This window comes from Sciurus vulgaris (assembly GCF_902686455.1).
Source record: "Sciurus vulgaris genome assembly, chromosome: 5".
In the NCBI taxonomy this organism is placed as follows: domain Eukaryota; kingdom Metazoa; phylum Chordata; class Mammalia; order Rodentia; family Sciuridae; genus Sciurus; species Sciurus vulgaris.
The window spans coordinates 37,483,279-37,505,392 of NC_136465.1; the positions used below are offsets into that span (position 1 = coordinate 37,483,279).

Genomic DNA, 22,114 nt, shown 5'->3' on the forward strand with positions numbered 1-22,114 from the left:
TAAGGAACATGAAACGTAAATTTCCCCCAGGCCCACAAATCAGAAAGAAAACACAAAACCGGAATGTTCATTGTACCATTTCCCAACACTTTCTGCTTGATTCAATCTCTGCTCCAAGTGAAGGACAATTAAAAATACAAATCACCCACAAAGGAAGATGGAACAAGAAGATAAGTGAGCTGCCTGGGACTTTTCCTAAAAGAGGAAGTCTTTTGACTGTGTATGACCCAGGGGGATGCCGATAAAAACAAACACAGTTTTTAAAAAAGCTTTTTATGCAGTCCATCTCAACAAATCCAGCAGCAGACATAATCAAGAGTTTAAACCTAAGCACTCTAGAAAACCCTGGCGCCTCTATTTGCCTTTCCTCCTTTTGTGAAGCAAGGAACCAAGAGAGGCCCCCAACATGCACCCTTGCACATAGCCAAGTCCCACCCACACCTGGGTGATGCAGAATGAGACAGGAAGAGGGGTTCTAAGCGTAAATATTTAGCATGGTCTCTTGCCTTTCTGTGCCAGACAGCCAACAGAAGCAAGGGGCATAGAAAGTAGGGGCAGGCAGCAAGTAAGAACAGAGCAGAGGGGCTCAATCTCCAAAGTGTCCACTGTTTCTCTCTAAAAAAGAAAATATTTTTTTTTTAAAAATTTCCCCAAATTTTAGTCTCATAAAGAATGAAAAGAGCAAAGGCTTTGCCCCAGGCAAATTGCTCGACACCTATCTTACCAGATGAATGCAGAACAAGAGTTAAGGAGGTCAAATCCACACCTAGGGGCTCAGAGCAGGATAACAGCAGCTTGGTCATACATGTCAAAAATTTACATGGCACCCTTGCATTCAGCCAAGTCACTTCCAGGAATGTTTCCCAAGTCATTTAGTCATGTGTGAAACATGCTTTCTTTAAAATATGAATAAATAAATCTGCACTGATCTGTGGCAGATACAAATGTGATCTTTTCTGAAAAAAAAAAAAAGCTATGTAAAGTTGCACAGATAGAGAATTCTCTAGATACATCTAAATTATGAAAATCTGAGTATTTCCTAATCCATCACCTTTTTTTTTTTTTTTTTTTTTTTTTGGTAGTGCTGGGGATTGAACCCAGGGCCTTGTGTATGCTAGGCAAGCACTCCACCAACTGAGCTATATCCCCAGCCCCATCATCTTTTTAAAGAGTATTTTCTAGAGCAATTCATATAAAGCATTTACTACCTAAAAGGGTGGACTAACTTTAGAAATTTAAAATTACACTGGGGCTACTGGGTGTGTTCAGCCCTCAACCTAGACGGCACCATATTCTGCAACTCCGCAAAGCAAGATCACAGAAGGATTTCCAAACATATGGACTCAAGTTCATTCCGCATTTTCAGACCTTCTTTCCATATGGAAAACAGGAAAAGAAGCAACTCAATATCCCCCCCTAATCAGCATGTCCTCTGGGCACAGCTTCTGCTTCTGGGAGTTAAGTAGGAGGGAGTTCATTCAAGATTGTCCTCCTTTTTCTTTCTGAAAGGTTGTTATCCAGGAGCCATCCTTCTAAGACAGAACTTCGGAAGCCCACAAAAAACTTCCTTGTCCTCGTGTATACTGCGTTAATACCAGTAGAGTATTCCTCAATTTGTGATGGGAGTTCATCCTGATTAAACCATCATAAATTGAAAAAAAAAATCTTAAGTTGAAAATGCATTTAAGGCTGGGTGCAGTAGCATATGGCTGTAATTCCAGTGGCTTGGGAGGCTGAGGCAGGAGGATCACGAGTTTGAAATGTGCCTCAGCAACTTAGTGAGGCCCTAAGCAACTGAGAGAGACCCGTCTTTAAAGAAAAGATAAAAAAGGACCGGGATGTGGCTCAGAGGTTGAATAACCCTGGGTTCAGTCCACAGGGGAAGGAAGGAAGGAAAGAAGAAAGCATTTAATACAGCTAACCTACTGCACCTCACCACCTAACAACACAGCACGCTGGTCCATGGCTGACTAGGAGTTATGGTTCCTGCCAATGCTCAGCATCACCAGAGGATCCTGCGGCACAGCTCAAGCCCAAGAAAAAGATCGTCAGAAAGTTGAAAAATCATTTCATCAAACCATCCTAAGTCAGGGATAGTCTGTATGTGGGAAAAGTTTAATAAGAGGGAGCATGTGGGAAAAGGGCAGACACGAAGTGGATGATTTAGATGGGGCTGGAGGAGGAGGGACATGTTGGGAAATGGGCAGGACCTGAATCGTGCCAGTGGTTCTTGTCCCCCGGTTAGCTTCCACTTCCTTTTTACACTTGAGAGACCTATAAGAGATGTTTTACCACCCGAGAAACACAGAAAAGATGAGGGGACATGAGGAGAGGGAAAATGGAAATGCTTTCAGGACTTTAGTTAGAAAAGACAATAGCAGGGATTCTTCAATGGGCCAGCAGACTAACAAAGAAAACTATTTGCATGAAATGATAAAATTGCTTGCTTTCATTTGAATTTGAGCCTATCACTTGCAGACTACTTTGAAGACCAGTACCTTCCCCAAAGTGTTGGCTGGGAGGAAAAAAAAAAAAAAAAAAAAAAAAAAACACTGAAAAAGGATGATTCCTTCCCTCACTCCACATCCCATCTGTCCCTGACCATCTCCTTCTTGCTGCCAGTTTTCCTATGAGGACTTCCTTTGCATTGTCCTTCTGCAGTAAACTTGCAATAAGAGTTACATCATCATCATCATCATCATCATCATCATCCCATACAATTCAACTTTTAGTGTTCAAATCAAGTCAAGGTCCAACATACAAATTATAAACTTAGTTCTATTCTGTTCCTAGGATAAACCGCCCTGATTACCAATGAATCCAACTGGAAAGGAGAGCCAAAAATTACAACTTACTCTGAGTACAGGAATACCTCTGAAGCAGGAAAGCATCTCTCCCCTGTAAGTTACAGGATTGTCTTTAATTGTTTTTAGAAGAGATTTACTGCCTCACAACAATTTCCAAATGGTTGCCAGAAGTCACATTTGGCATCTATTGTACTGTCTGTTTCCTCCTCTCTGCCATCCCTTTCAGAACCGCAATGGTTTCCTTTCCTCTCCTTGTTGAAGAATATGCAGTGGACATTTCTGAACTCAGGTTTGGTAATCTTACCACTTACAACCTGTAATTTCTCTAAACCGTAGTCTCCTGGTCTATAAACAGAGACCTTAATAGCAACTTGGCAGAGCTACTATGAGAAAAAATAAATAGAAGGTAGTTTATATTAGTAGGACAAGAACAGGATGAGATTGCATTGGTTTCCCCTAAGAAACTTCATATGGTACAGCCTGTGCTCTGCCTAATAGCAGAGAAGACGAAGCCAGATTATTCCACAAAGAGCAATAAGGTATCCATGGTCCATTTTCTAGAATAGAAGTATATTCCCCACCCTGCACAAGAGTGTCCAGATAATCTCCCCAAACATATTATAAACTTGGTCAAAATCCTTCAATGACTTCACAATGCCCACTAAATACAATCTGGAGTCCTGGCTGCCATAATTGACCTGCATCCCACCTTTCCAACCCTTCTCCCACCTTCGGATGCAACCAAAGTTCATAATTTCATGTACTTGAAACTGGCTTATTTCTGTATAAAGTTCTTAAAGCAACAATCCCATCTTAAACATCTTTGAACCTTCCAAATTATCAAGCACAGCACCTTCCACACAATGATATGTAGTCATTATTTACTGATAACAAAGTGGGTGAGTCCTTCCTAGAGATCTCACTGGGGACAGGAGAAAGGGGCAAAAGACAGAAGATAATAACTACAAGTCATAATGGATAACCATTATGAACAAGGGATAAATAAGGGAAACAAAATTACTGCAAAAAGCATGCAAGGTAAAAGAGAATCATTTTACTATATTTGAGACATTTTCCAGGGAAATCAAGCTAAGTATGTTAACAAACTTTTGAATTAGATTTATTCAACATTTCATTCAAAAAAACCTTACTGAGCCAAGCACCGTGAACAGCATTATGTGCCAAGCATTAAGAAGAGCTAGCTCCGTGGAGGACAGAGAACAAAGACAGGATCTGGATCAGCACTCTGAACAATTACTACTGAGAAGCTGTGCTATGGGAAATCGGAGGATGTGGTCGAGAAACAGTTGGAAGGCTTGACGGAGGCCAGCTAGTCAACAGAGGGCCGACTGTCCTTGCATCTTGGGAAAGGTCCCTGTTGACTGGGGAGACACCTAATACACCACAGAGCACATCCCAACATGTCTGATGTGCCTCCCACCTGCTGTCTGGTCCTCAGTCCTCATTAGAAAACAGCTCATGATGTTTGTGATTGCTAATGGCCAGGTCTACATCTGGACAGGAAATAACAAATGAAGAACGAAGACAATCATTACAATTGAATTCAACCAACGTTTATGGAGCACTGTACACACACCGATCACTCTGCTGAGCCCTGTGAGAAACGCTTCACTGCACTCCAAAATTCGCCAATGGTCAGAAAGGCAGTTACTTACAATAGAGTGTAGAGTGTGATACACTGAAAAAAACCCTAGAAGGATGTAGGACTTTTGAATAAGATCTTCACACCTGATTCCTAAGGGAATGTGAAGAGTCCAGGAAACATCCAATAAATGTTCTTATTGCAGCCAGGCAGCCCTGGGTCTCCACACCCATGGTGGCAGCATCTCCACCTTTGTCTTACTTGGGGAGGCAGACCAGAAGAAGCCTAAGTATGGCCTAGCCAACAACCTGGGCTTCCTTGAGTCTTCCAGGATCCCTCTGGTTTAGGCCTGAACCTAAACCAGCTATGTGGCTGGGGCAGGGCAGGGGATGTGGCTCAGTAGTAGAGTGCTAGTTTGCATGAGGCCCTGGGCTGGACTGTTAGCACCTCAAAATAAATGAATAAAAGACACAGAGTCTCCCATGGTTATATTTTAAAAGGAGAGGAGGGGAGGGGACACAAAGGGAAGGGAGGGGAGAGGATGGAAGGGGAGAGGAGAGGAGGGGAAAGAATCTTCACCAGGCCCTTCTATGGCCTTCCAGGGTGTGCAGGGCTGAGAATTTTAGGAAGAGCAGCTTCTGCTGGAAAGGGAGGCTGGGAACGGCTCCCCTCCCAGTCAGGGGGAAGTCCAGTCCTAAAAATTTCTACCCTGCTACATTCTCTTGGTTCTCTAACTTCAGTTTCTTATCCAAATTACTGTCCTTTCCCCTCTTCACTTACTATATACCTATCCATGATCACTTCCTCCCCTTTATAAACCAAATGGAAACAAATGAAGGAAGTCCAAAATAGTGGGGTTTTTGTACCTGGGTACGGTAGAACTTCCTGTTAGAAACCTTCCGGGGTGGAGCTCAGTGGTAGAGCACTACCTAGCATGTGGAAGGCTCTGGGCTCCATCCCCAGTGGACAGGAAGGGGAAGGGGGAAGGGGAGAGGGGAGGAGAGGTGGGGCAGGGTGCAGACCAAGCTGAGCCGAGCCAGGCCAGGCCTGGGTATTTTCAAAAGCACAATCCCTTCCTTTCAGCAATGCCCATCCTGTCAATGGACTACAAATGCACACCCCCTTACACTGCAGGTGCACAGCTGGAACAAACACAGCTGCTAACAGTCATTATCCATCATTTTCTGAAATGTAAAGGGGGAAAATGTTCCAAATGCTCAGTAACACCTTGCTCTATCCCCAGAACAAAACCTTTCCTTACTGGGAAACAGGAACACATGCCCTCAATCAGATACCGGATGCCACCAGAGGTGGGCCCCACCCCCCACTCTCCCCACTGATCTTTTTGCTCCAGCCACCACTGAGAGCTCACTAGGAACCAGCAGCATAAGGAAGTTTCTCAACCTTTCTTGTCTTTGCTTTTTTGCTGTTCTTTCAACCAAAAATGCCTTGCTCTCCCTATGCCACCAGCTGCCACTGCATCCCTCCTTCCAGAAGTCTGCATTTCTCTGGTCCACGAGATGCACCCTCCTCTTCCCTCCAGCCTTTTCCTTGCTGTGTTTCTCTGAAGCCTGGATTTCATTATTTTTGTTACTGCAGCTGGTTGTTTACCTGCTTGCCTCACTAAATAAACTATGAGCTCTCTGGGCATGTGGATTGGAAATTTTCAACTTTACATCTTCACAAACCAGTGCTTCACACACAGCTGTTCAAAAACGTCTGTTGAAGGAATTAATTCATCTGAGGGTTATTTAAAGTATTTGTTTGTAGAAGAGTCTTCAATTTAATTTCCTTGCTATCATTTGTTTTCACAGTACTTACAGGCAATTCTAAGGACTTTCTTTGTCCCAAGCCTTAAGGGAATGCAAATTTTGCAATTCCGCTTACTACTCTATCAAATAGATATTATGTATCTTTTCCCCAATTATTAACAACTCACTCTTCAATTCCAGATGTTACCTTGCCAACCAGTGTTATTCAATAAGGACCAACTTTTCAGAAGATTTGCATGGAATGAAAAATTTGAGCAGCACATAAAAGTAAGCCAACAATAAATTTACTACCATACAAGTTGATGTTTCCCTCAATTTCTTCATCTACTGTATTTCTTATCAGAATAAAAAGTTCCCTGTTCTGTTGATATTTCACAATAAATACACATATAAGTGCTTTTAATCATTTTACTTAACACATCTGTTATTACAGCAATAAATCGTTCCCATCCACTCAAGTAGTAATACTGAGAGGACTGTGTTGAAATTCCTAAGCCCCTCGTTGTTATTCTGAGGTGGACCTGCTCACCTTTACCCTGAGACACCACAAAAGCAAGGAGCCCCTGAGGGTCTTTCACAAGAGTTACCAGGCACTGAGGTTAACCTGTAAATAGCTGCTACAATTAATTCTCTTCCATATTCAAAGCTCTGCTGTTTTTCCTCTCACCAGAAATATCAAGATTCAAAATACAAAAGAAAAAAAATTATTTACTATGTTTAGTAAGTAAGTTAGTTCAACAACACCAAGAACTTAATCTGCCCACAAAAACCCCAGTTTACTTGATTTCAACTGGAGTCACTGAGGAAACTTCAATTCTAGCATTCTCTTATCTGAGTTCCCATTTACCAGAGTTATGCACCTCATTCCAGCATAACTTAATTCCCCAACGTGTGTTTTATCAGCTTCACAAAATCAAAATTCAAATTTTGAAAATGATGAAACTGTGGCACATTCTACATATACTATAATGAGGGAGCATCTTGGTTAGTTTTTCAGACCATGCTAGTATGTTATTTTGGAAACCACAAAGAGAATGACTCGATCCAATAGCTCAACAACCAAAAAACAAACAATTCAAAAATAGCTGAAGGACTCAAACAGATATTTTTCCTCATGAAAAGATGCTGTACGTCATTAGTTACTAGGGAAGTGCCAATCAAACCCATAATGAGATACCCTTCAGAGCCATTAGGATTGCTCTTACAAAAAGAAAGAAAGAAAGAAAAGAAAAGAACAAATGTTTGGTAAAGATAAAGAAATTGAAATCCATGTCATCGCTGGTAGGAATGTAAAATGGTACAGCCACCAGGGAAAACAGTTTGGTGGTTTTTTGAAATGTTAAACATAGAATTACCCAGTAATTTCACTGGGTAGAAAGAATTGCAAGGGGGGACTCCAACATTCCACACCAATGTTCATAACAAAATTACTCCCAATAGCCAGAAAGTAATGACCACCCTAGATGAATGGATTAACAAAATGTGGGAACGTTATTCAGTCTGAAAAGGGCATGACGTTCTGACACATGCTAGGACATGGATGAACCTGGAAAACATTCTGCTAAGTGAAATAAGTCAAACACGAAGGGACAAAGACTGCATGATCCACTTCTATGAGGGACCTAGAGTAGTCAAATTCACCGAGCCAGAAATGGAATGGGGGTTGCCCAGGGCTGAATGTGAAGAGAGTCACTATTCAATGTGAAGGGAGTTTTTGGTTAAGATGATGACGAAGGTCTGGTAGGAATGTAAAATGGTACAGCCACAGATGGTGGTTGACAGTTTCAGAACGCTGCAAATGTACTTAGCACCACTGGATTGTACACTTAAAGATGATTATAATGGTAAATTTTGTTAGGTAAATGTTATCACAATAAAAAATTTTAAAAAGACACCACATACATTTATGAATTCACTGTTTGCTGTCACTGTTTCCTTCAATCCTCTTACGGATGATAATTACTCTTTAATTCAGGCAACTTGAAGTATTCACTACAGCTACAGACACACAGGTATCTGCACACAATAATGTGTTTTTAAAAGTAACTCAGGGACAGTTGGCCCTTCATGGTGGTGTCTGCTCAGTTTCCACTAATCATGCAAAAAACCAGGACCTTCCAGCCCCTTCCTTCAGGGAGAAATTTAGGGCAGAAATATTTACTGAGCAGCAGGGCTGGTGACAGTGTCTACCCTGCAGGAGAGGAAAGGTGGTAATGTAGATAACTATCAAGACTGAGCCACATCAGTTTTCCTGAATGACAAAAGACGTTCTACCTACTAACCTAAATGTGGAAGAACCCTGGGAAAACACCAACAAAACAAATATGTTGTTTTGTACCTAATTTTACAGTGTATCAAGAATTTGTTTTTTCAAAAATAAAATGTATTATTACTCTAGGTCAAAACTGTGTCACACCTGTTGGGTGCGGTGGCACATGCCTGTAATCGCAGTGGCTCAAGAGGCCCAGACAGGAGTTCAAAGCCAACCTCAGCATCAGCAAGGCACTAGGCAACTCAGTGAGACCCTGTCTCTAAATAAAATACAAAATAGGGCTGGGGATGTGACTCAGTGGTCGAGTGTCCCTGAGTTCAACCCCCGGTTCACCCGCCTCCCCCCCAAAAATTTGTCACACTGGCACCGTGGTTTCCCCCACAAACTGAGACAACTTGGTGCAGCCCCGTGTAAGAGGGACTCTCTCTGAAGGGGATTCACAGATAATCAACCATCCCTGCTTGAGCTATCTCTCAGTTGCCTGATGGCTTGATTCTGTTTTCTCTATCTGGATACTTTAGGTCCCTAGCTGTGAGTAATGGAGATCACCCACCTACTGAGCTAACTGAAATCCACACTGATTACTTTTCTTCCATTTTATAACTCCCTCTCCATATAGTTAGCACTGCAGAAAGATCTGCTGAATGACAGAGGGCATGATCAGAATAGCTCCTTCAGTTGAGCACCCTCCTGTACCCCATCTCCCAAATTATAAACTGACCTTCAGGAATGATGGAGTCATGATGCATTAAAAACACCTGTAAGAGAAGCAAATCTCCTACAATACTTTCAACTCACCCTGAGTTCACACATTGTCAATATGACCCCATGTCCAAAAACAGAAGGAGAGGTTCATCTTCATTCACTACTGGGGCATCCTTCATTCTACAAGGAAGCTAAGAGCAGCAGTAGCACTACTGTGGGTCCCCAGGAGTAGCAGAACACGCCACATCCCCAAGCACATCCTCTTGAGTCTCATGTCTGACTTCTCTATCCCTGCTTCTACTTACTAGTGAGTAGTCCTTACCTTTAAAGGTAAGCTAAACACTGCATATGAGTTAAAATTTCCCCATATGAACAAAATCCCAGCATCTCAAGAAAGAATCAACAAGGACTTGCCTTTAGAATTATTATTTTAAAGTGAGATTATACTTTTCTGTTCTTCTGTCAGTTGCAAATCCCTAAACCTACTAGAATTCACTTAAAACTAATCTACTGTGTTTTTATTGGAAGAAAGTAATCAGGAAAGCTCTGACCCACTGAGCAGCTGGGAATTTCGTTGCTGCAGGTTTGGTTTAGTCTTTATTTTTCTAGCTGCTGGCCCTGCTAACATGATTCTGTGAAGGTCGCATTTAATCTTGCAGAGGAAAGCTACCTAAGCAGTTCTTAGGTAGGCTTCAGTAAAAATAAATTGCCTTGGCTCTATGGATAAGTCTGTTGCTTCAACCCAACAATTATAGTCAAGGAGAACAAATGAAGGCAACTGTAAAATACAGCACTTGATTTCAAAGGAATTTCACTGCATATATGTTATGGGCTCAAAGTGTTTGTTCATAACAATAACAAAATTATTGTTAATAAGGAAGCCATGGAGAAACTAGCAGCTCTCAAATATGTACTTCCAGTTTATTACCAAATATAGTTTATTTATTTGTACCTGAGGCATCCATATCATCATTTGGACTAAAATGTCAGAGGAATGGACTAGTAAAATTATTTCAAAGATCTGGGTACATGGGAGAAAAGTCAATTTTTCACCTTCTGGGTGTTGAACCCTTTATACAAAGTGACAAATCCTAATGCAAAGTGACAAATCTCAATGTTCAAGCGCTTAATACATATTCCATTAGGTTTCTAACACAAAGCAGATCTGTGCCACTCCTCCTGAGCCGGAATTCTGCCTTCCAAACCAACCTTTGCTTGATAACTGAAAATCAAAGCAACAAATACTTATTCAGCTCTTTCTGAGTATCAAGTACTGGTGGGGCATGCAAAGAAAGAGGACCCACTCCAGGCTCTCAAATAACTTGCCATGTAGGGACAGAAATGGAAAACTCCAAGAAATCAAAGATTTTCACAACAGACCAAGAGGCAAGGAAACATCCATAGCACATACAATGTGCTGCTTCTGTGGGAATTCAAAGCATTTTATTGTTTTAGGTTAAAGACATCAGGTAAGGTTTTATAGGGAGGGGTAAAAGGAGACCCACGCAGTTATAACTAAAACAACCACTAACTAAATTCCCCAGATTTCTCTTTACATCTTCTTTCATTTCCTAATCCTACACCATTCACGAGGCAGCCACCGGCTACATGTGTCTATTTGAGCACTTGAAAAGAGGCTAGTGAAAGACACATGGGATGTTAAAGACTCATTATGAAAAAAATGAACGTAAAGTAGCTCATTAGCATTTTTACATTAATGACATTGAAATGATAATACCTGGATACAACAGGTTACTCTTAAAATTAATTTACTGCTTCTTCTCACTCTTCTAGATATTTGTATGGCTCATAGTGTATTCTTATAGGACAGTGTTACCTTAATCAATTCTTTTTTTTTTCTTTTGGCTGTGCTTTGAGCATTCGGTCTCTGAACTCATAATGGTTACACCCAACCCTAGTTTCATAACAATCCAAAAATATCTCCATATTCAGAAAGAGAGCGAAAGTGCTCTAACATATTTTTTTTTTTTTTTTTTTTTCAGAAAACAATGAGGCATTCCGAGTCTTCTTAATTTGTGAGAAATCAGAGTTCACAATCTGATTAAGTCTTTCTAAGTCAACAGAGGGCCTGTAAAGGCGGGAATGTGGGGGGAAATGCCCCAGCCTCCTGCAACATGGGAATAGACAACATAAAATAGGGAGGGTATAGGATGTAGAAATAGGGAACGCTGGCTAGGAATATTTGGCTCTTTACATACCATGAAAATTAGATCTGTAGCCCTTTGTCTAAATTAATTGCTCTCATCCAAAAGGATAATAAAACCTCTTATCTCCTCAAGAGGCTCAAATAGCTACAGCCTAGACTAGGTCCCCTGGTTGAGGTCCCAAGGTGCTAGGAATCTCCCAATCTCCCTAGGTACAAATACTTCAAAAGGGATGATGGCCAGCCCTGGGAGACATCTCCAGTTTTAATGTCATACATCCTGAAAGGTTTGGGTAAGAACTCGGGATCCTTTTCATCCAGTCTCAAGAGCTAAAGCATGGGATCTCTCCTCCAGAGGAGAAGGGCACTTGCTTTGTCCCAGTCTATGCAGTAAAAATGACACCAAGGGTCTATCAGTTTTCACAGCACTGCCTGAGAGTCTAGGTGGCGGGTACCAACACTGCAGTGTCACTCTGATTGTTGACCTTGTTGTAAACATCAATAAGCAATTCGCTTCTCCCGCCCAGGGTTCTGTTTCTGCAGAATTCATATTTACTGTGAAAGGGGGCAACATGTCGGGGGAACCTTCGCAGTTCTTGGCAGAACAGCTTGTCCCAACCTTGCCAAGTCCCTGTGACTTCAAGTAGCAAGAGCTGCATCAGGACAACACTGGCTAGGAAAGCCCTGATTCTAGGGCCTGGATCCACACACAGAGGCAGACAGAACTGGAAAGTGGCTAAGTCCACGCAGGACAACATCCAATTTGCTTTTCCTACTCTGACATTTACCACAGGTGGGGTCAGAGGGAACATTTTAGCATTGTCTTCAGAACATTCTTCTGGTGACAAGATTAACTGTGTTTGTTTTAAGTTTGGAAAATACAAAGTGTTTCAAGGGGTAAAAAAGGCAAACACCCACAATTCCACCATCAAAATGATACGTTTTCTTCCAGGTTTTTAGAAAATGTTGTATACACAAATACACACATACGATTTTAAAATAAAACTAGAGGCACGATTTAACATCCTTTCTTCCCCATCTAACCAACACATATCAGACATCTTTCCTCATCTTTAAATGCAATTTGAAAACATGAGTTTTACAAGCTACCTATACTCTGGATGGGCCATATTACATGGGTCCCTACTGTTGGATATTCAGGTTGTTTCCAAGTTTTCATATAATAAAAGCTCATTCAATAAACATCCTTATATATAAATTTTTGTGCTGAGCGTGTTGGTGCATGCCTGTAATCCCAGTGGCTTGGGAGGCTGAGACAGGAGGATTGTGAGTTCAAAGCCAGCCTCAGCAATGGCAAGATGCTAAGTAACTCAGGGAGATCCTGTCTCTAAATAAAATACAAAATAGGGCTGGGGATGCAACTCAGTGGTCAAGTGCCCCTGAGTTCAATCCTCAGTACCAAAAAAAAAAAAAAAAAAAAAAAATTTTGTTCCCACCTCCAATTACTAAGTAGGGTCCTAGAAGCAGAATTACTGCAACTGAGTTTAATATTTTTAAGACTTTAAGTACATAACACTAAGTTAAATTCCAGAAGGTTTCTTTCGATATATAATCTCAACTACAGTATAGAGTACCAAGCTTCCAAACAGTGACCTGAAGGTCCCCATTATGGTACCCACAGTTCAGCCTTAACCTGTGCCATTTATTCTTTAGGAAAACAAAGTATCGATCCGTTCTATTTTTCTGATTTCCTACATACTTCCTGCAATCTGACCAAAGTAAGATGTCACCAAAGAACAGCAGGGGGTAATGTGGAAGACCTAAGAGAGCTATTATGGTACTTCTGAGTAATTTTATTCACACAGATCTTCCTCTGGGGCCTGTTTCCTGCCTTCAAGGGCAATTTTAGATGGAGTTTGGGGCCTCACATCATGGGTAGCAATTCTTCCATCTCCAAACAATATTTCAACCCCCAGTACTGCTAAGGTGATTTAAACCAGGCCCAAGGGACAACCCCTTACAACTTTGTGTTTACTTGCATGAAGTCAGCTGATGCCTCCCAGTTTTCCCATCAGACTTTATCCTCCCCAGGATAAAAAAGATCTAACCCCAATGTCAAGTCAAAAGCAGAGGACCCTCCAATATTTCCACCAGTCCCTGAATTACTATTAATTAACTACCAACTTGGCTTTCCTCACCTCCAAATCCTTCAGTGACATTCCTGCAGAGAGGGCTCATCTACCTGATCTACCTGCCTGATGACCTCTTCTCTCTCTTCCATTCAAGGACTCTGAGTCACTAATCTGCTCTCCACCTGGGTTTCTAGTTCATCACCTATCTCCCAACCCTCACACCCTCCCCATCCTATTTATCACCCCACTAACACCATTTCCAGGTGTTAGGACACTCACTTTTCCCTGCTGTAATTTTTCTCATCTTCTTCAGTAAATCTAGGGTAAAGAGAAAAAAAAAATACGCTTTCAAAAATAATATGTTAGATATCGCTTGAAATCAAGCAATTTGTATGCAGTTTTGTCTCACTCAAAATGTCAACCTCATGAAATGGAAAAGTCAGAAGGCTTCTGAGCTGATGGGGCCAGGACAGCATTTTCTATCGACAAAGCACTTCTTTAGATCCTCCAAAAAAAACCCTGATATTCATAAGCTCAATAAGGACAAACTAAAATATAAGCTCATTTTCCTTTGATCACATTAAGTGTGCAAGTATCAAATGCTGTTACACAGAGCAACAGATTGCTAAGTATGCTTGAAAGAAATTATTTATGAAAATTACATAGCAAGTAGTTAACTCTCAAAAATGTTTGTTTAATGAAAACGACTGGGCTGACTTTTATCACACAAAATCCTAAATTAAGATTTTCGTTGAGCAAAATTACTCTTGCCCTTGAGATAAAATTGCTTAGAACCCAACATCAGAAAGACCCAAGCAAGTCTCTGTTTCTCCTCTGAAGATATTCTTTGCTCAACTCTAGTTCTTCCTTGTTTATGGAGCTGAATACTAAGCTGATAAAGGGACCTTAAGCCAGAACAGAATCAAAACAAACCAGAAAACAAAACGCAATTCTCTATGGCCTTCCTGGACAAACCCATAAAACAAAGTCCTTCTTGCCTCTCTTCAAAATGGAGAATGCAAAGTATCACAACCATATCACAAATACTATTTTTGTAGGACAAACAAGATCAACATGGGCAGAGCCATCTGTTCAAAGCGCTAATTCAAATGTGGAAACATGCTTTCCTGCAAGGCATGGCCTCAGAATCAATGCAAAGATCAAAGATTTGGCCCTGGGAAAAGATCCTTGATTCCGTGGTCCTCTAGCCTTGCTCTGGTTCACGTACCTGAGGGAGAGAACACTTAGGGATCTGGCATACACTGGGGAAGAAAAGGCCCACAGTGGAAGCAGGAAAAGCCCCTAAGGAGGGGAAGGGGCTCGACTCAGTCTCACATCCATAGGGCTCTGCGTGGTTTCTAAAAGCACTTTGATAAGACACACATCTCATCCCGTAAGGATGACAGGACTCTCTAGTCGCATTTTACAAATATGAAAATGAAGGTCCCAAAGGAGGAAGTGGCTAGGTAGTTAATAAAAAGAGATAAAAAGTCAACTCCAGGCTTCTGAGGTCATGCATCTTCTACTACACAAAGCAATTTGGTTGTCAACAAATATTTAATAAATAAATAACCACACAATGTATGCTTTCATTTAACAAAATGATTACCTGAGTTGCCACATTTAGCAAATTAATTATACACTTAAAATAATTCATGGCGTCCCTGGATCCCCAGCAGAACTAAAAAATTTTGAAGGTAGGTCCTCCACGGGTTTCAGTCCCGCAGGAAGGCTAAAAGGATGGAGTTTATCTAACACAGATCTGTCCAGACTGTCTGACATTCCAAGTCTTTATATCTGACCGGAATGGGACACACTAGACTTGTGATACTAGTTTTCTCACACCAAATAGGAGTTCAGACCAGAAGTCATCTGTGTCTCTGAGTCACAAAAACAGGCACATAAAGGCTTCCTAAACAAACACAACTTCTTTCAGGGATAGTCTGTCAAAAGATGGAGTTCATGAGGGGTTAATCAACTGAAAGGGCTCCCAGAAGGTAAACAGGGGGAGAGTACAGGCCTGCTGCTTGCTCTGAATCCAGAGAAGGCCAGGAAGCCTCAGGACAAGGTTACTGCTCAGCATCAGCAGTCCAAGGAATGGATTTTAGGATTATATATTTCCCTTAGCATTTTATAAAAAATATTGGCTTGAGGTTAAAACTGAACCCTGTCAATCAATAATGCATCATCCTTTGTGAACAAATCAAAGTTTAACCAAACTTCCTCGCCCATTTTCCACCAGCCACTCCCATGTTGCGAGCCAACTCCTCAACAGTCACTGACTGCATTAAGCTGACATTCTATACCAGAGATTGATCCACCAGGGCCAAAAGGAGAGCAGAAACAGGGCAGACAGAGATGGAAAGTCCTGACCTCCACTCTGGGTGGGAAGGAACATGGCGTTCAATACATAGGAAAAGAGTTGATTATTAATAATCAGTTATTATTAATAATAATTAATTTTATTAATAATAATTGGTTTATTAATAATTTTATTAATATTGGTTTTATTAATAATAACTGGTATTTCACAGCTTTTTATTCTTATGATTTTTTGTGGTTTTTATTACATGTCTTAAGAGCACACTATTATATTTATTTTCACATGTTATCTCATGTTATTTCTACATATTACAGTGCTGGGCACACAAGTAAATATTCAATAAATGCAAGTTAATCAAGTCCCTTTAAAGATGGTATAGCAAACTAGTGAAACCAGCTAAATGCATAACTATAATAACAGACAATGAATTTAAGAGTCTGACACAATGGTGAAGAAAATTCAGACCAAAGACAACGATGCTTGGGAAGATGTTTTATCTGATATAAAGAGGGAAAATACATGGATCAAATCACTGTTATTTATGTATCACTTCGTCTCCATGGATACTACCTAACTTTTCTTCTGCCAGAAAAATTTCACTGATATTTTGTCACTAAATAATTTCCTGGTACTTTACATATACTATTTATCCCATGTTTAATTCCTTACCATTACTTATATATTCTAAGAAGTAAAATGCCTTTTTACTGGAAATTCTATATGAGAAAGTTAACATCTGATCTAGTCATGATTCCCTGGCTTTTTCTGCCTTGATAATAATCAGACCATTTTGAAAGTTTATGCTTTACACACTTATAGATTGCTGTAACTTTATGCAATGTGGTTTTATACACAGTATCGCAAATGCTCCTCAAAGCAATGCTATAAATAAATAGCTAATTATTATTATTACCTTTCATAGAACTAACTCCAAAAGGTAATTACTGTATTTATTTTTGTTGCTGTTGTTGATTGATTGCTTACCAACTGGAAGGCATAGGCTGTAGAGTGTAGTGGTTGGCTTTCTTGTTTTCAGTTGACTCTCCACAGCCTAGCACTGTGCCTGGTGCACAGTGAATATTCTATGAATATTTATTAAATGTATAAATAATCCTTTGACTACTTTAAGCTCTTTTTGGTAGAAGGCAGATAAGGGAAACCATGACCCAGATACCACACTTAGAGTTCAGTGGTCTGTTCATTATCAAAGGAAATTATGTAAAAATGCTCTAAAAACATCAGAGCTTATACTAGATAATGCTGAGAAAAAAAACGCAATGTCCTTCCTAGCACAAGAAAATCGATGCACATCAAATGTTGAACATCCAAAGTTTCAAATTTTCCACTACTAAGTTCAAACCACTTTAACTATCTCTGGGACGGTAAATATTTGCCTAATAGAGTATTTCAAGAGGCAGGTAAGAGAAAAATAGGGCTACAGTTCATAGAGCTGTCAGGGCTCTATGAGAATTTGTTTGCCATAATTTGCTTCAGATTTGACTAAAAAAACCTTATGATGACATTTTTACAGGTAAGTCTGAAATATGTAAATTTCTTTTAACTTTTGAGGGTCAACAGAAAAGAAAAAACTGAGAATGAAATATGTAGTTGTTTAATTTTAAGAAGCAGTTACAAATCATAACAGACAGGAACTCTTAGATGTAAGAGGCCCAAATCTAACTTCTTACACAACAGGCAAAATTATAAATTATAATCATTCACTAATTACAGTGAATTCTGGCCTTTGCCACATCAATCAATAGACGTTCCAAGGTTACACCTAGAGATGCCTGTTTAAGTCCTAAATATTCCATCTGCAGAAGTTACCTTAGAAAAAAAACAAGTTTTTCCAGGATATTTTAGGTTTCTATTTTTTCCCTTTCTCCCTACCCCTTCGTCCCCCCCGCCGGCAAAAAAAAAAAAAAAAAAAAAAAAAAGAATGAATGAGGGTTGAGAAAAATCAGAGAATCCTGAATCTCTGTGATAAAGTTAAACAGGGTCACCCTGGGATTCCAGGCAAGGGAATAGTGCATCTGGATAACCTTTCACAGGCAGTCTGTTACCAGACCCCTGTCTGCACCTGTCCTAAACCACCAAAAAGTGCAGCCCGCTTCGTTCAAATGTTACTTGCAGTCGTTGTGGAAACTAATAAATGCTGCAGGCTTGACAGCAACCTTGGTGATTCCTGAAAATTCACAACAGGAAATGTAACTATCCTCCACCCTCGCGAGCCATTCATCAAAAGCAGACCGAGTCATAGCCACCGGGAGGCCAGTGGCAGAAGGCAAAGGCCACCCCCACTTTTCCTCATCTAGACAGACACTGCATTTTTTTTATTCCATAACCAAGGACAAGGAGCACTACCCAGTGCCCACACTGGAAGGAGGCTGAAGGCGGAGGGAGCGGGTTAATATGTCCCCAAGTTTCAAACACTACGGATTTGAAAGGAGTGAAAGCCACCCCGCTAATATGTGGCGACCTCGGCTGCCAGCCCCGGGAGTCACATTTACAGTCGATCACAAGGGTCCTGCCTCCACCGGCTGACCCGGGCGTCTCACCTGGTGCCTGCACACAGTCCTCGCGCCCGGCTCGGGCTGCTAGCCCTCCTTCCTTCCCTTTCCTCCTTTTAAGGGGCGAGAGGGCGAGGGTGGCAAACGCACCGAGACCTGGGGCCAACGGGAGACGCAGCCGCGTCCCGGGGAGGGGATGAGTTACACCCAAACCTTCGCACTTGGAAGGCTCCCCGAGCGGCGCTCGGGTGCCGGCCCCCAGGCCGTGCAGCGGGGAGCGGGCGGGCGCCGCGATTGGCCGCGGCCGGCATCGCTCGGTGGGCGAGCCCGGCCGGCGAGGCGGAAAGGAAGTGGCGGCCGCGGCTTTGGACCAACCATGTTCGGCCGGCGGGCGAATGTCACCCGGCGCCCAGAGGGGGTCGGAGGGCACGGGGCGGGCACTCACGTACCCACCCTGCCGCCGCCCGCGCCCCAGGACCCCGAGGGGACGCTGGCCCCGTGCCTGCCCGCAGGGCGCCACTTGGTCCCCGGAGGCTCCCCGCCCCCACCTCGCCCGCTCCGTAGCCGAGGCGGGTCAGGCCCAGCGCGCGAGGCCGGCCCGGGGGCGCCTGCGGGGACCCGGAGGCGCCCGGTGCTAGGCCGCGGCCGGGGCCGATGACCCCTCGGCGCGGCGCCCTCCCGGGACGCGCCGCCCGAGCCCCTCGCGCGCCGGGACAAGTGCAATGACAAAGCCCTAGAGCCAGGCCGGACGCCGGCCGGCGGGAAGGAGGACGCGGCGTCCCTCCAGAGTGGCGGCGGCCCAGCCCCCAGGAAGCCGGGCGCGTCGGCCAGGCCCGGCGCCCGGCCCGGCGCGGAGCCTGCCCGCCGGCTCCGGCAGCTGCCATCCGACGCCAGCGACCCTACCCTGAGCCCCGCGAGCGAGCGAGCCCGGGGACCGCCTGGAGGCGACCCATTAAGTTTCCTCTGGCCGCGGCAGGAGGCGCCCCTCCCGGCCCCGGCGCGGGCAGCGGGCGACGGCGGGTGCCTGTTATTTACGCTGGGGGCTGCCTGGAGAGAGGCGCCGCGGCCGGCACCGGCAGGGACCTGCTCTCCTCCTTGGGATCTGGTGGCGGCGGTGGCTGTAAACACACACACAATTTTGTTTTAAATGAGGCCCGACTCCTGCGGACATGTACCCACACACATGACACCTGGGGCGCAGAATCGCACGGAGCAGGTCTGTGTCCATGGAGCCACCTCTCCGCATCTGCAAATCCAAAAGTGAAATTAAACCTCCACCAACCTCCTCCTCCTCCTCCTCCTCCCTCTCTACCTCCTCCTCCTCCTCCTTGCAGCCTCAGCAGCCCCAGTAGCAGCAGCAACAGCAGCAGAACCTGCTTCCCCTAAAATCAGATGATCCATAATTGCGCCGACTGTTCCTCCAAAAATCGGTATTAATATTTATGAACCCCGGCATTTTCCGTCTGCAAAACATCGTGTCAAAGCATCAGGTCACGCATACACACACAGCTCTTTCCAGTCCCCATAAACATGCCCTCGAGAGAAACACACGCACAGTCACAACTATTATTTGAAAAATGTTACCTCTCAGTGTGCTTTTTCACGCTACCAATACAATTCCGCAAGGTATAAGTGTTGCTAGGGTGTGTGAAATGGAAATGAAAGCCCGTCAGTTGAATAATCGCAGGAGCAAAACTAAAAGTTACTCCCCGGCTTGCCTGAGAACAGTCCAGATCGAAAGCAAAACAAGGAGAGGAAACTGCGAAGAGCCGAGGCTGGAAATCCCCCCGCCCCCCGCCCTCCTCCCTGCCTCGCTCCCTCCCTCGCCTCGCCTCCCCCTCCGCCCTCCTCCCTCCGCCCTTCCTCCCCAGTGTTTGTTTCAAGCTTGTGCAACCGGGAGGTGGAGGCAGAGGGAGGGCGCGAGCGGCCTGGCCGCGAGGTGCGGAAGTTCGCCGCCGCTGTTCATTGGCAGGCAGAGCCGCTTTCATCATTTCTCAGAAAAGTCAATTTCATTTTCACTTCCCCACGGCGCGGCAGCCGGAGCAACAAGCGGCGGCGCGTGAGGCTGTTGCTCGCGCACTGGGGCGCACGCCCGCTCCGGGGAGGGCTCCGGGGGTGGCGGGCGCAGGCTTGGGTTCAGGCCAGAAGCCGGTGGCCGTGGAGGAGGAAGGGGCGTGCCTGACTGTCCATCCAAAGGGTTACCTGAAGGTAGGGGAGGAGGACACCTGGGGAAGAGAAGGGGCTGTTACTGTCCCGTTAGTAGTTAACTGGTCTTTAGATCCGCTCTTCGGGCTGAATAAAAACTCATTTTGAAACCCTGCTCTCCTCCAAGAATGAAAGGAAGAACCCCTCTGAAAAGACCGCGTTTCTTGCGTCCTTACCTTATTGGAACCCTTATCAGTGATTGAGGGAGTGAGTGGTTTAAGGACCAGCCCTCTCTGACACCACCTCTGTTTGGGAGCTAGGACGATCCTGAAGGCCTCTCAGTGACATCTGTGCAGGTGAGTGGTCGGCTGTAACACAGAGAAGTTTCATTAGTGCAGGATGAGCTGGGCCAGGGGGTGAGTTAGTTTTGTTTCGAGATGTCTTGATCTATTGGTACTGGCCCTGGAGGGAAGTTTTATACTGTAGTACTACCATCCAAGTTCGGATATGGCCTTCCGAAATTACTAGATGGCCATCCTCGGCCTATTTTCCATACTGTACAATAAGAGATAAAAGAGAGAAAACAAGAATACAGATATGCATCTGTGACAGGTGCAGCAGCTGTCATCTGTTAGCTCAAACTAGTACAGTTCACTTGGGACCGACCCCTTATTGGTCACCTACTTTATAGGATTTACATTTAGTTCCGTTTCTTCCCTCACTTTGCAAGTTTCATCAGCCTTCTACCAACCTTCTTTACCCACCAGAGAAAGCCCCTTCTAGGAGGCCACAGTCATCTATATATGTAAACACCAAAAAATAACTCCACCACCACTCTTTGTCCCAGAAATACTGAATTCTACTAACTGAAAAAGGAAAGCTTCCAAATATGCATGTGTGGCAAGGAAATAACTGAAGGTTTCAGGCTGTCTTATGGCCATGGTCTCCGAAATAGATCTCACATGGGCACATTTATTCCTTCTATAATAGCACTATATAACTCTTGCTTTCATAGTTCATGCATCAATCACTGTAACTATGTATAATCTGTAGGATGGTTAATACTCTACTCATTTATTAGTCATTAATCATTTTTTTTCTTTATTTTCTTCTGTACCAAAACCATTGTCTTATTTTCCCTGGACGGAAAGGAGAGTAGAGAAGAAGGGAAGGTCTGCCAGGTATAAGCACCATCCTTTCCTTGTTTCAAGACAGGGCACTCCCCTAGTAATGATCTTTGATAAGCAGAAAGAAGTTGCTCACAGATTCCCCGCTACCAGGTATTCTTGATGTTTTCCTTCCAATAATATACATCCAATCAGTTGTACCTGTAATATACACCCAATCAGTCATATCCTATTGACCTGTTGATGCTATGCCCATGTCCCAGGGCCTGGCCGGTCCCTGGGGAACTGCCATCATTTGTTGCAGTTCCTGGGAACCATGCCTCCTGTCTCTCCTTGGACTCTTCCAGGTCTGAGGCCATTCTGCTTCCCTAGTAGAAAGTATAAACTTCAGTGGGCAATCCCTATCGGGGATTTTGCTCCTGCAAGAGTTCTGTTTCTATTCACACTTGAAAAAAATCTACCTCTTTCACTCTTGAAGAAAAAAAAAGAGAGAGCGAGAGAAAGGAAAAAAATGAACTTCAGGTAAAGTCCAATTCCAGCCATCTCTTTGCCCCTTAAAAACCTCTCTGCAGCTTTCAGAATAAAGCCGTATT

At 43.4% G+C, this 22,114-nt stretch overlaps 1 protein-coding gene and 1 long non-coding RNA gene across 8 annotated transcripts in view; one reads left to right on the plus strand and one right to left on the minus strand.

Moving 5' to 3' along the window:
- IRF2 (interferon regulatory factor 2) overlaps positions 1 to 20,012 on the minus strand; it is an 83,022-nt gene extending 63,010 nt beyond the window's left edge. For 2 of the 7 annotated variants that reach the window (XM_079141938.1, XM_079141937.1), the window contains exon 1: positions 19,429 to 19,451. In XM_079141938.1, the coding sequence (XP_078998064.1) occupies positions 19,429 to 19,434 (6 nt within the window). In that variant the 5' untranslated portion in view covers positions 19,435 to 19,451. Of the gene's footprint in view, positions 1 to 18,297; positions 18,438 to 19,152; positions 19,330 to 19,428; positions 19,463 to 19,561; positions 19,713 to 19,833 lie in introns of those variants that run through there. The other 5 variants (XM_079141940.1, XM_079141939.1, XM_079141942.1 and 2 more) reach the window with 5 other exon arrangements.
- A 161-nt stretch (positions 20,013 to 20,173) lies between these two features.
- On the plus strand, positions 20,174 to 21,675 carry LOC306662341. The gene is made up of 2 exons (XR_013764092.1): positions 20,174 to 20,750; positions 21,546 to 21,675. It is a non-coding gene; the product is annotated as an uncharacterized lncRNA (long non-coding RNA).
- The last annotated feature ends 439 nt before the right edge of the window (positions 21,676 to 22,114 follow it).